General features: G+C 35.9%; 1 protein-coding gene and 1 pseudogene across 2 annotated transcripts; both read right to left on the bottom strand.

The window, feature by feature from the left end:
* Positions 1 to 649: 649 nt before the first annotated feature.
* Positions 650 to 7702, bottom strand: LOC109099641 (beclin 1-associated autophagy-related key regulator-like). 2 transcript variants are annotated; one of them, XM_019113164.2, is made up of 11 exons: positions 7587 to 7702; positions 7203 to 7476; positions 6585 to 6647; positions 6464 to 6506; positions 6256 to 6337; positions 5850 to 6087; positions 4680 to 4903; positions 2646 to 2763; positions 2276 to 2366; positions 2108 to 2193; positions 650 to 1420 (listed from the first exon to the last, which is right to left on the bottom strand). In XM_019113164.2, exons 2-11 carry the CDS (start codon positions 7346 to 7348, stop codon positions 1123 to 1125), a joined length of 1389 nt encoding a protein of 462 aa, XP_018968709.1. In that variant the 5' UTR covers positions 7349 to 7476; positions 7587 to 7702; the 3' UTR covers positions 650 to 1122. The 2 variants fall into 2 exon arrangements, with proteins under 2 accessions (XP_018968709.1, XP_018968708.1); XM_019113163.2 differs by having other exon boundaries at positions 7203 to 7678.
* A 1523-nt stretch (positions 7703 to 9225) lies between these two features.
* LOC122148104 lies at positions 9226 to 13647 on the bottom strand (annotated as a pseudogene).
* Positions 13648 to 13653: the final 6 nt, after the last annotated feature.

Raw genomic sequence — 13653 nt, 5'->3', positions numbered from 1 at the left:
GCTTTCTTTTAGATTAGTGAAGGCAGGGTTTGGTTAATTACAACCATGATAGGTATTCCTTTTGGATGATGTCTTGGGGTTGAAAATTTGAATTTATAGTTTTAAATGTATTGTAAAAACCTACATCAATCATAACTGGGCTTAAATTTCCAAAATACATTTATATGAAAAAAAAAAAAAAAAAAGTAGATCATTGAAACTATATTGAAGATAACAGATCCTCGGTGAAATGGTTTGAAATGCCCTCACTCATACTTGTGTTTTGCCTGGCATGCCTTGAAGTGTAGAAATACAATGGAATCGAGACCAAATACTACATAATTAACCAGTGTAACAAAGTTAGGAGATTTCAAAGTCTATACAGGAATAATGCTTCATTTCCTGTTACTTTTCAGAAAGGTATTTAGTTTAATAATTGAAGAGGTTGGCTAATTAAAATAAAAACATTTCTACAATGAAACTTAGTAAATGTTTTTTTTTTCAACAACTAAAGAGGGTAATAAACAAATAAATCCTAAGAGCAAGAGACAGCCAGCCTCCCCCACTGGATAACAAAGCAGGATTTTTCTGCCCAATGCAATCTGCAGTGGTTGAGGAAATTCAAAGAAAAATAATACAATTATTTGTTCATAAAATACAATTCCTCTTGTAAAGTTAAAATCTAATTATATTTGCCATTCTCTCAGACAAGTCCAGCAAAATGAATACAGTAAGGTTCTTTGAAGAGCTGGTGAGAAGGTGCAACCAGTCAATCAAACTCTAAAAGTGCAGTCAAGTTTGTCCAAACTATGCTTCAAATGTACAATTTCTGCACCGATGAGCAAACAAAAATATTTGGCATTGTACACTGAATAAAGTTGACTGGCGTCTACAGTATAACATGAGCTACAAAACATAAGAAATGTAAAAGTAGTTCACCATTCCATTCTGCAATAAACCCACACAAGAGTTGTTCTGAATACATCCTTCGCTCAGGTTTCTACCACACACTTTAGTATGAGCAGTTAGAATGAAAAATTCCCTTTATTTCTCCCAATAGCCAAGCTGACATAAGTGAGGATGACAGTAATGGGGTGTTTGCATAGGTCAAACTGGTTTAACCACCCCCACATCCACCAGATCTCAGCGCTGCCCGGTGTAGGCGCGGAACCAGGACGTGACGGAGGCAGCTGCAGAGGAGATCATGCCCCCTGCATTGCCAACTGGCTGGGATGCCTGCATGCCGCTCTGGGACAGATCCATTGGCTGGGAGGGGATGTCACAGAAGCGAGGGCTTGGAACCGTCTCCCAGTCTGTGCCCAAGTCTGTTTCTTCATCCGTCACTGCCTCGTCTCCGCTCTCCTCCGCCGGGCCAGCCGCCTCTGGTTCCACAAACTCCATAGAGTCTTCCAAGTCAGCGCTTACCTCAAATGGCCCGGTTCTATACAGTGAACAAGAGTGGAAAAGTTTTCTAAACATTAGTTTTTCATCATATGACACTGACCAAAGGTTTGGGGGTCTCTTACACTCACCAAAGCAGCATTTATTTGATCAAAAATACAGTAAAAACAGTAATATTCTGAAATGTTATTACAATTTAAAATAACTTTTCTACTTGAATATATTTTAAAATGTCATTTTAATTTAGATTTTTCAGCATCATTACACCAGTCTTCACTGTCACATGATCATTAAAAAAAAAGAAATCATTCTAAAATGCTGATTTGCTGCTTAAGAAACATTTCTAATGGTAAAAATTGGTTGTGCTGCTTAATATTTTTGTCAAACCTTTTTTTTTTTGCAGTATTCTTTGATGAATAAAAAGTTCAAAAGAACAATTTAGATGAGATTATAATTCTGTACTTTCACTTTTGATCAATTTAATGTATTTTTTGAAAAAATTATTAATTTCTTTAAAAAAAATATATCATACTGACCACAAATTTATTGAACAGTAATAAAAATAAATATATAAATAAATAAAATTCAGCAGCAAATAATTAGGACGAGGCTTTGGTTTTATCTATTGGAATTTGACTGGATCATGAATAATGGACTATAACATACATCATGGACAATATAAAAGTAAATTGTTTTCACAAAAAAACAGGACAATGTCATTTCTCACCTGCCAAGTTTCTTGTTTGCTGTTGACACAAGAAACATGATATTCCTCAAAGTGTGGTGCGGATGAAGCTGCTCGCTGTCGACATGCTAAAAATCCAGCATAAACATGAGGTATGATCATAATATGAATTCTCAGATCAGAGTGGTCTCAGTTTTGAGAAGAATTTACCTGTGAGAAGCAGAGGTGCAGGATGTTGGTGTTTAGTTTGTTTACGGCACGGGTGAATCGGTAGCGGGTCAGATTATCTCCACAGAACTCACTGTAGAAAAGACAAAACAGAACATAGGACACATTTATTTTTATATTCTAATAAAATATGACTAGTTGTCAGGGCAACATTTATCATTCTCATTTAGTTACTTGATCTACAAAAATAAACTAAAACTTAAAAATAATAAAAACTATAAAGACATTTAAAAAAAATAGTAAAAACCAGCAAAATTACTAAGACATTAACTAAAATAAAAAAAGAAAATACAAAAATTCAAATCAGACTATAAATGAAAACCATAATAGACAATAAACTTGCAGCTGTAACCTGTTGCACAATTTTTTCGGAAGGCTGACATCCAGAATATGAGACAGGATATTGACGAGCTGTGTAGCATAGCAGAGGGCGGCGCTGATGGTGTGTGCCGGGTTGATGTGGTCCAACTCTACACAAGAAAATACATGATTTTCATGTCAAATGAATTGGTTAAATATTTTATTTCCTTTAAAGATGAACTGAAGCATTAAAACTGAATGTATTGCATGACATACAGTATTGTTCAAAATAATAGCAGTACAATGTGACTAACCAGAATAATCCAGGTTTTTAGTATATTTTTTATTGCTACGTGGCAAACAAGTTACCAGTAGGTGCAGAAGATTCTCAGAAAAACAAACAAGACTCAGCATTCATGATGTGCAAGCTCTTAAGGCTGTGCAATTGTGCAATTAGTGGAAAGGGGTGTGTAAAAAAAAATAGCAGTGTCTGCCGTTGACTGTACAAACTCAAAACTATTTTGTACAAAACATTTTTGTTTCTAGGATTTAGCAATCCCGTGAATCACTAAACTAATATTTAGTTGTATGACCACAGTTTTTTTTAAAAACTGCTTCACATCTGTGTGGCATGGAGTCAACCAACTTGTGGCACCTCTTAGCTGTTATTCCACTCCATGATTCTTTAACAACATTCCACAATTCATTTACATTTCTTGGTTTTGCTTCAGAAACAGCATTTTTGACATCACCCCACAAGTTCTCGATTGGATTAAGGTCCGGGGGGCTGGGCTGGCCACTCCATAACATTAATTTTGTTGGTTTGGAACCACGAGTTTACTAGTGTGTTTGGGGTCATTGTCTTGTTGAAACAACCATTTCAAGGGCATGTCCTCTTCGGCATAGGGCAACATGACCTCTTCAAGTATTTTGACATATGCAAACTGATCCATGATCCCTGGTATGCGATAAATAGGCCCAACACCATAGTAGGAGAAACATGCCCATATCATGATGCTTGCACCACCATGCTTCACTGTCTTCACTGTGTACTGTGGCTTGAATTCGGAGTTTGGGGGTCGTCTCACAAACCTGTCTGTGGCCCTTGGACCCAAAAAGAACAATTTTACTCTCATCAGTCCACAAAATGTTCCTCCATTTCTCTTTAGGCCAGTTGATGTGTTCTTTGGCAAATTGTAACCTCTTCTGCACATGCCTTTTTTTAACAGAGGGACTTTGCGGGGGATTCTTGAAAATAGATTAGCTTCACACAGACGTCTTCTAACTGTCACAGTACTTACAGGTAACTCCAGACTGTCTTTGATCATCCTGGAGCTGATCATTGGCTGAGCCTTTGCCATTCTGGTTATTCTTCGATCCATTTTGATGGTTGTCTTCTGTTTTCTTCCACGTCTCTCTGGTTTTGCTCTCCATTTTAAGGCATTGGAGATCATTTTAGCTGAACAGCCTATCATTTTTTTGCACCTCTTTATAGGTTTTCCCTCTCCCAATCAACTTTTTAATCAAAGTATGCTGTTCTTCTGAACAATGTCTTGAACAACCCATTTTCCTCCAGGCTTTCAAATGCATGTTCAACAAGTGCTGGCTTCATCCTTAAATAGGGGCCACCTGATTCACACCTGTTTTTTTCACAAAATTGATGACCTCAGTGATTGAATGCCACACTGCTATTTTTTTGAACACACCCCTTTCCACTAATTGCCCAATTGCACAGCCTTAAGAGCGTGCATATCATGAATGCTGGGTCTTGTTTGTTTTCTGAGAATCTACTGCACCTACTGGTAACTTGTTTACCATGTAGCAATAAAAAAAATACTAAAAACCTGGATTATTCTGGTTAGTCACATTGTACTGCTATTATTTTGAACAATACTGTATTTAGTAAACTATAACTGCACTGAAAAATAACAATGGTTGGCTGGTTGGTTGGTGTTTTAATGCCATTCCAGCTTCTTTGGTTATTTTCATAGCGAGTTACAAGTTGAAAAACAAAAGGTTTTTAAATTTGGCTTTGGATTTAATGCTTGAGATGTAGAGTAATAACCAGCATTATTACTATCTGTACCTGGCCCCTGATTTCCACTCTTCTCCTCCACCCAGCTGTAGTATGCTGAGCAGTCTCCATTACTGGGAAGTGTGACATGTGGACCAGTGATACTGATGCTCGTCTCTCCATTCTGATCGTCCCAGATCCAGCGGCCTGAGCTGTAGGTGATTCGCCTCGCCTCTGCGAGTTCACTGACAGTGCTGGAGGTCAGAGCAAGGTCATTTTCAGCCTCTGCTGGGTCCCTGCAAGGCAGAAACACTTAAGATGATGTATTATGCTTTAAACATCATTTTCAAAAATCAGCTAAACAAGATTAGTTGATGATCATTTGTCAATGCCAAGTGAAAGTAAGTAATTACACAAAGAGTGTCCCTGGAGCAAATGAGTGTGAAGTGTCACAATCAAAGAGCACATTCATAAGCATTTATTCAGTATGGTTATGGTGAGCATACCAGGTCAAAAGAAATAGCCAATATCTTTAAATGTTTGGGGTCACTAGGATTTACTAACTTTTTTTGGAAAGCGTCTCTTAGGCTCACCAAAGGTAACTCTTTTCTATTTGAATGTATAACAATTAATATCACTGAATACATTTTATTTATGAAACATTTAAATTAATATATTTGAATATATTATACATGTAATTTATTTCTGTGATGCAAAGCTGAATTTTCAGCATCATTACTCCCAACTTCAGTGTCACATGATCCTTCAGAAATCATTCTAATATACTGACTTTGTGTTGAAGAAACATTTCTTATTATTAATGTTGAAAACTGTTTTTTTTTATGCATTATTTTAATTTTTTAAATTGTCTTTACTGTCACTTTTCATCAATTTAACATGTCCTTGATGAATAAAAGTATTAATTTCTTTCAAAAATAAAAACATTTAAACAGTAGTGTATTATTTTGCAGGTGTTTCAATGGTGATTGAAATCACAAGACTGTACAGGAAATATGCACACATTTTAGGTTCTATCAATCCTCACATTAAAGTTGTTCTACAAAGCAAGCAGCAAAATTATGCTGTCTTACAAGTTAACATGTTTTTGCACAAAATCCAGAATGCATTGCAAAAAGCTCAGTTAAAATATTCATCCGAAGCTAGAGCACTGTGTAGTGTGTTAATGTGCATGATTTTTAATGTTCATTAGAATATGTTTCTGCTCATCTTATCTGCTCTGACCTGCTGCCCTGCTTCTCCTCCTGGACGTTGAAGATGTGAGTGGTGAGCTCCAGGATGTGCTCTCTCCGCACTTCAGCCAGGACCTCCAGCCTCCCCTGCAACTCTTTGGATCTCTTCTCCAGTAGCTCGCCCAGACGCTGGTTATGACGCTTAATTTTGTCCCTCTTTTCCTGGTGTCGGCTGGCCCTGCGCTGCAGTCGCTGCTCTTCGTCTTGGGAACGCAATAACAGCTCCCTGCCTAAGGTGAAGGAAAAGAAACAGCCATAACATCAAACAAAAGGTTGCTATTTTTATTTTTTGTCCTACTGAAAGTACAATCAAAAAAGCACTCACAGAGTACCTCAATGTGATTAATGAATGCTTACACACTTTTTTCTCATGGGAGCTTTTTTGCTGTAATACTCACCACTCTTCACTTCTTCATTGCCGGTGCAGATGGCCTCTTTGAGTTGCTGGATTTTCATCTTGCATGACATGATTTTCCACCTCTGTGTTGAACAAGATGCACAACCATGATTATGAGAACTCAACTATCTTAAAAACAGGCTTATATATTTTTACACATTGTCATCAAATTCAAGCACTTAAAACAAAACATGCACAAAAATACTTACAAGCTGGTCTGCCTGGACCTTCTTGTCCATGGCGTTGATGACTCTGAAACAAAAGGAGAATTCAGACTGGGTGTCATCTGAACAATGTTGAATTATGCATCGCTCAATGCTGATATAATACCTCTGTTGAAGATTCTCCTTCTCATTTTTGAGCTTTTGAAGTCTTTCAAGCTTTTCTGAATACCTGATGACAGAATAGCAATACAGTAAGTAATACACAATTGCTATCTATCCATCTATATAAATAGATACATAGATATAAAAATAGTATACTCTCACATACACACACACATATATATATATATAATAGTTAATAATGAAAGTCACATTTGGCAACATGACACTGCTAAAGCTAATACATTGGATTAATAAATACTGCCATAGAGTTTCTTCACAAAACTTACGTAAGCCATGACAACACTTTTGTTTAAGGATTTAAAGGCTATTTAAATAACTACGTCACTGACATCTGACAGGAGATGGACGAGACCGAAGAAACTCGAATCTCTTTGTTGTCTGATAGTTTGTTTACAAAGTTAGCAATTAGCATGATGGGGCCATACATTAACAAAATACGATGTAGTGTCTTAACAAAACGCATTTAAACTCCGAAAACACTTCAAATCAGAGGGGAACGCGTGCTTAAATAAAATAAATAGATGCGAAACAGCTCGATAATACTGAAAGCATGCTAGAGTGAGCTGTGTTAGCATGCAGTTAAAAAGCGATTAAAACACACCTCTCCGGATTTCTCCCGTCAAAAAACACGAAATCGCCGTTCTGAATGCAGCGGGCGCAGGTCAGTCTGCGTCTGGCCGTGTTGCAAAGCGGGCATCTCTCCACGGCTACAAAGAGCCCCTCTGCATCATCCAGAGCCTCCACCATGACCGCGGCAGCAGCGCTCACGCACGCCGGTGGAAGGTGCTGCTGAGGCGGCTGGGGTCGAACGGACACTAGGGCCTCTGATCCAGACTCTGGATGCTCTTCACCAGGCCCCAAAGCCCGGGGTTCGCCTGATAAGGAACAAGCCATGATTATACAGGCTCTATAAATAATAGACGCCTCTTAAAAACGGTCTCTATTAGATAAACATGATCTGTAGTTGGAAATATTAATATATAACCAGTAGTTCTGGTCCTAAGGTCTCCATGCCCAGCTGAGTGTAATGGCTGGCTGTCCTCTGCACAGTGTGTCGTGTGTTGTTTGTGTATGTTTGTCACGTGTGTGGCGGTGGCGTCTCTTACAAAAAAATTACCATGGTAACCATACTTGGAACTAAAATATAATATATGTTACCATTGGAAAATCAAAATAGTATGGGTCCCATTCGTTTCGTGTAAGTTTTCAGAATATATACAGTACAGGTCAAAAGTTTGGAAACATTACTATTTTTAATGTTTTTGAAAGAAGTTTCTTCTGCTCATCAAGCCTGCATTTATTTGATCAAAAATACAGAAAAAAATGTAATATTGTGATATATTATTACAATTTAAAATAATTGTTTTTAAATTTATTATACTTTAAATGATCATTTATTTCTGTGATGCAAAGCTGAATTTTTAGGATCGTTATCACATGATCCTTTAGAAATCATTCTAATATGATGATTCATTATCAAAGTTGGAAACAGTTCTGCTGCTTAATATTTTTTCAGAACATGTGATACTTGTTTAGGATACTTTGATGAATAAAAAGTAAAAATATAAATAAGTAAATATTTTGTAATAACAATATACACTACTGGTCAGTAATTTGGGGTCAGTAATTTTTTTTTTCTTTCTTTTTTTTAAATAAAATCAATACTTTTATTCAGCAAGGATGTGTTAAATTGATAAAAAGTGATAGTAAAGAAAATATATTATTATAATATATATTATTAGAATTTTTATTTTTATTTTGAATAAATGCAGTTATTTTTAACCTTTTATTCATCAAATATATTAGACAGCAGAACTGTTTCCAACACTCATAATAAATCAGAATATTAGAATGACTTCTAAATGATCATGTGATAGACTGCATGTTACATGTGACACTGAAGGCTGGAGTAATGATGCTGAAAATTCAGCTTTGCATCACAGGAATAAATTATTTTTTTTAAAGTATATTCAAATAGAAAACTATTATTTTAAGTTGTAATAATATTTCACAATATTACTGTTTTTTTCTGTATATTTTTGATCAAATAAATGCAGGTTTGATGAGCAGAAGAGACTTCTTTCAAAAACATTAAAAATAGTAATGTTTCCAAACTTTTGGTCTGTACTGTATACTGTATATATATATATATTTCTGTTGTAAATAAAGATTATTGGAGTACATTTCACAAGACGCATGTATAAAGGGAGTAAAGCTTCATTTCGTTTCACTGGTTCTGCAAAAGAGAAGTCTTCATTCTTCAACATTTATTTACCGGCATCAGCAAGTAGCAGTTCAACATGTACAAAAGGGACAAAACATAGTTGTAACCTAAGTGGACATGTCTGCATGTGAGAGCCCACATAAGGCAAAGCTGAATATTTTAACAAAACATTTACTTTCCACAGTACGCTATGGAATGCTCTGTTATTTCAGCAACCCTCGCTAATTTAGACAATACATAAAGTAAACGTAAAGACATTAAACAAAGTGCAATAACAAAACTTTTGATTAAATTATTGCATTCAAACCTTTAAGGATCACTCATACTGTATATGGATATGAGGTGCATTGTTCTAGACAAATATTCAGACGTAGCTCATATAAGCGTAAGTGCAGCATTTCTACTGCTTCCTGAACCCTTTGAGGATGGGGTTAATATTTTCAAAAGCTTCATAGATCTCAGACCGTTCTTTCTCACCTTAAAATCATAATAACATGAAGAGAACGGGTTTTTAAAAAAATTTTAATGCATGGCTGGCAAATATTTTTTTAAGATTGGACTTGGAATAGTTCCCCCACAAACATGCATCTTTTCACTTCACAAGATGTTAATTAATGGACTGGAGTCATGTGGATTACTTGTGGATTATTGTGATGTTTTTATCAGCCGTTTGGACTCTCATTCTGACGGCACCCATTCACTGCAGAGGATCCATTGGTGTGCAAGTGATGGAATGCTAATTTTTTCAAAATCTGTACAGATGAAGAAACAAACTCTTGTATGGCCTGCGGGCGAGTAAATTTTCAGCTAATTTTCATTTTTGGGTGAACTATTCCTTTAAGATTGGACTATATGAGATTAGACTAGTGAATAAGACTGTACCAGCTATACCTGTGAGCACAACTTTTCCAGACACAAAAATCAGCAGCACAATACGTGGCTTCACCATGCGATATATCAATCCACAAAACAACTCTGGCTCATAGCTGGAGGGGTAAAATGGTTTAAGACAGATGTTACAAGGTCACTTATGTTGTGGGCCAGTAACCATCAAAGTCATTTATGACAGACAGACGCCTGCCCAGACCTGCTGAACTGCTGGTGATGAGGACCAGGCCTTCTAAGTGTATAGGAAAGCAGGCGTCACAACTTCCAACCACGTTTTGGATTTTGAAGTCAAGGAATTTGGCAGGGAAACCAAGTTTCTAGATTGCTCCTCACTGCTTGGAAAGATTAACAAAGGAAAAGGCAAATATAGGGTAAAAGACACATGTAAGACTATTTCTGAGCTAAGTTTATCTTTTTTACAGTTGTGTTACTGTAATGCATTATGGTTGGAGTTCTGAATATATCTTATGTATACCTCTTGGGTCCAGTGCAGACCATTTTTCCAGAGCTGAATATGAGGGCAGTAGTTCTTGGTTCACTGATCCTCATTATAACTGCAGCAAAATGCTATGCATAGGCAAAGTTTGGAGTTATGGTACTGAAAAGACTGAAAAATTGAGATGAAAAAATTCACCCAAAAATTTTAATTTTGTCATTTACTTTTACTCATCCTTATGTCAATGGCATACAGAGTAAACAATGACAATTTACAAGAACTATTCCTTTAAATAAAGCTATTTAAATGTGTGCATTGTCTATGATTTAACAATTTTATACAGTGTTGTATTTATAAACTACAGTAAGAAAGCACCTTTGGGTTGTATTCAGCATTTCGAGCTTGAAGTGCAATGGATTTGAGATCCAGAGGGCAAGCAAGATTCACTGTTGACACAATATTCCTGTGTAAGATCAAAAACAGGTTTGGAAATATAGACTTACACTGTAAACAGGTGCATTACTCACAAAACATTTAGGATGCAATGGCTGGTGGTTCAAAAGTAGTCACTGTATACTTAAAGAAGTGCAAAGGATTCTATTCAAAGGTAACTAACTTACTGCAGATTTCTGGTTTAGTTAAATCGAGGAGTTCAAGCATTTTACAGCCTTTTACACTCTTAAAAATAAATATTCGTAGTGATTTCATAGAAGCATTTTTTGGTTCCCTACAGAACCTTTCAGTGAACAGTTCTTAAAAGAACCATTTCTTCTTAGTGAGAAGCACAATTTAATAATCTAACCTTTACATAATCAAACCTTTTTCCATTATAAAGACCATTTTGTGGAATTGAAATTCTTTGTTTTTAAGAGTGTAGCAACATTTGAAATAAAGTTCTGGGCCTATATGTTGATTTTCTTATTAATTTTTGTTATAAGAACATGCAGACTTGAATGCATGTCAATAATATTATGTTTTCAGCTAACAAAGACTTTTATCATTTCAGCTATTTATTTTACAATTTACAGCAATAGTCTGGTCAAAGAGCTGCCTCCTCATCCATGCTCCTTAAAGTCCATTGGAAGAAAACAGATTTACAAAAAAAACCTAATTGGCCTCAAGTGGTAGTAGTGGTTTTCAACATTTCTGACTCCCTTACTCCCCCTACTGTCCCTAACCATCCTCAAAGGCCTGACTACAAGATTTTCTTCAAGCTTGTTCTTTAAGGTTCCTTCTGTTCAACCAATGAATTTCCATGACTTTTCTAGTCTTTCATGATTTACTGGATTAAGGATTTTTTGAAAATATTTTTTACTCACAATTTCTACCCAATAACATATTATTGAGCTTGGCCTAACTAGAAAGATGTATAATCATTATTAAAATAACCATGGCATTTTACGATTTTATTAATTTCCATGACTTTTCCGTGTCTAGAATTTAAACATTTAAAATTAGCCTATATCATATACAGTATAAGATTTATACCTCATTTATAAGATTTTTGTGGAAATTCTGAAAAAATAAAACATCTGTTGAGGGGGTGGATTTAAAAAATACTTTTAGTTGTCAAAAACAAAATGACAATTTGTTCTCTCTCTGGAGCACCCATAGTTTTGCTTGTGATTAACTGATGCGCCCTTGGTCAAGATTTTTTCCCCTGAATATTTTTATTTGTTTTAGCTCATTTTAATGCTTGTTTTGGTCTCCTGGTTGAGAACCACTAGTTTAAAGTTTACAATATTTTACGGTAACGAACAGGTGAAGACAAACTCACTTGATGTGACAGCGCTTTCCTTCCCAAGCCAGAAATTTACAGCATCAGGCTGTTTTCCTCAATTTTAAAAAAATCCATATTTCACATTTTTCTGCCCTTCTCCAATCAAAGGCACATCCATGTAGAAAATGAATGTAAATTATGTGGACAGTGGACATACCCAGTGTGTACGTCTCCTGTCAGCTCCAGTAACTCCTCAGTCAAATTTGAGCATTGCTTCTGAACGTAAAACGCACAACTGCTCTTCACCTTCCCTATATTATCCAGCAGAGAGCTAAAGGTCATCTGACGCTCCTCTGGCATCACAAAGTGATTCCCGTTCACCGCATCTGCATATCTGTTTGGAGTGACACTGACACACTGATGACTTTGGAGCCCACTTTCTCTCTGCACAAATATGATAAGAAATACAATATAGATAATGTACATGCAATATAGTATTTTATGGTAAATTGATTATCATTAAATATTTATCAATATATATCCTTAAACGTAAAAAATAAATAGTGAATCTCGGTAAATAATTGTATGGGTGATATCTTAACCTCAAAATTAAAATAATTATATATATATATATATATATTTCATGAAAATTGGATTGTTACGAAAACAATGTTACTATAAGGTTTTTTGTTTGTTTGTTTTTAGGCATAACCAAAACATAAGCATATCAGTGACATCAGTCTTCTCTTCCTCAGAGCTTATTTTAATGATGCAGTGGTACCTGGATGGGCCCTTATCTCCATTTCAGTTTTATCGTGACTGGATTGGTCCCAACAAGCCCTGCATCATTCATAATGCCTTCAGTGATTGGCCAGCTTTGTCTAGACATAGTAATAACACTCGTTGGCTTCTCTAGTGCAGCTCAACCAGGTCTCGTCCCATTTGTTGATCTTTGTTATATCACAAATCCCGGAAAATATGCGTTGTAGTCCAAACGAGTCGTTCGTTGTAGTTTTTGAAAAGTGATTTCTGTTAATAAAATATCTCCTTTTGAATTGGACTTTGAGCTTTGTAACTTTGCAGATCTTTTTTATGCTCAAACAGCAACATTACAGACTAACTAAAGTAAAAAAAAAAAAAAAAAAAAAAAAAAGTGAAAAAGCATAATAGCACCCCTTTAAACACTAATTTATGTAAGCAATTTTGTGAGCAAACAGCATTATTTCTCTGTAGTGCATAAAAATCATTATGGGAACCTATACTGTGTGATCTCTGGACAGAAAGAGTTTATTTTGCTTCTGCCGATGGATAGACCTTTCATACCGTATGGTAAGGAGCACTTTCTTTATCCAGCTGTTTCATTTGTCTTGCTTAGCTTGAACACTGAATGTTTTTTAACAAGAACATGGCCTCAGGACTATGTATTGGCACTGTGTTTTATTTCCTCCTCGTTGAGCTCTACCAGCCTTCGACATACAGACAGAAAGAAGAAGCTCTTTGAAATAGCGGATGAGGAAGATACAACCAAAGTGGTATTATAAAATGTATAAACATTATATATATTTATATTTTTTATAATAATTTCATAATTATGTGTTATAAAGTTTTTCCACATCTCACATGTTTTGCAGGTTCCATGGATCCCTTTAGACCTCCTGAATCCAGAATACGAGTGATATCCCTCCTACAGGCTGACTAAACCTCCGCCCTGCACTGTGAAAGCTGGAGAGATGTTGTACCTGCCCTCCCTGTGGTTCCAACATGTTCAACAGCCTCATGGCTGC

This window comes from Cyprinus carpio, chromosome A17 (assembly GCF_018340385.1).
Source record: "Cyprinus carpio isolate SPL01 chromosome A17, ASM1834038v1, whole genome shotgun sequence".
Taxonomy (NCBI): domain Eukaryota; kingdom Metazoa; phylum Chordata; class Actinopteri; order Cypriniformes; family Cyprinidae; genus Cyprinus; species Cyprinus carpio.
This window is presented reverse-complemented; position numbering and strand designations above follow the sequence as displayed.

Bases quoted from the DNA above. Each gene is read 5' to 3' on its own strand.
- LOC109099641 (XM_019113163.2), bottom strand. From the start codon at position 7,495: ATGGCTTGTTCCTTATCAGGCGAACCCCGGGCTTTGGGGCCTGGTGAA. The intron at 6,507-6,584 runs GTATTATATCAG...CTTTTGTTTCAG, and splicing joins AAGGAGAATCTTCAACAGAG to AGTCATCAACGCCATGGACA. The intron at 4,904-5,849 runs GTCAGAGCAGAT...TCTGCCTTGCAG, and splicing joins GAGGAGAAGCAGGGCAGCAG to GGACCCAGCAGAGGCTGAAA.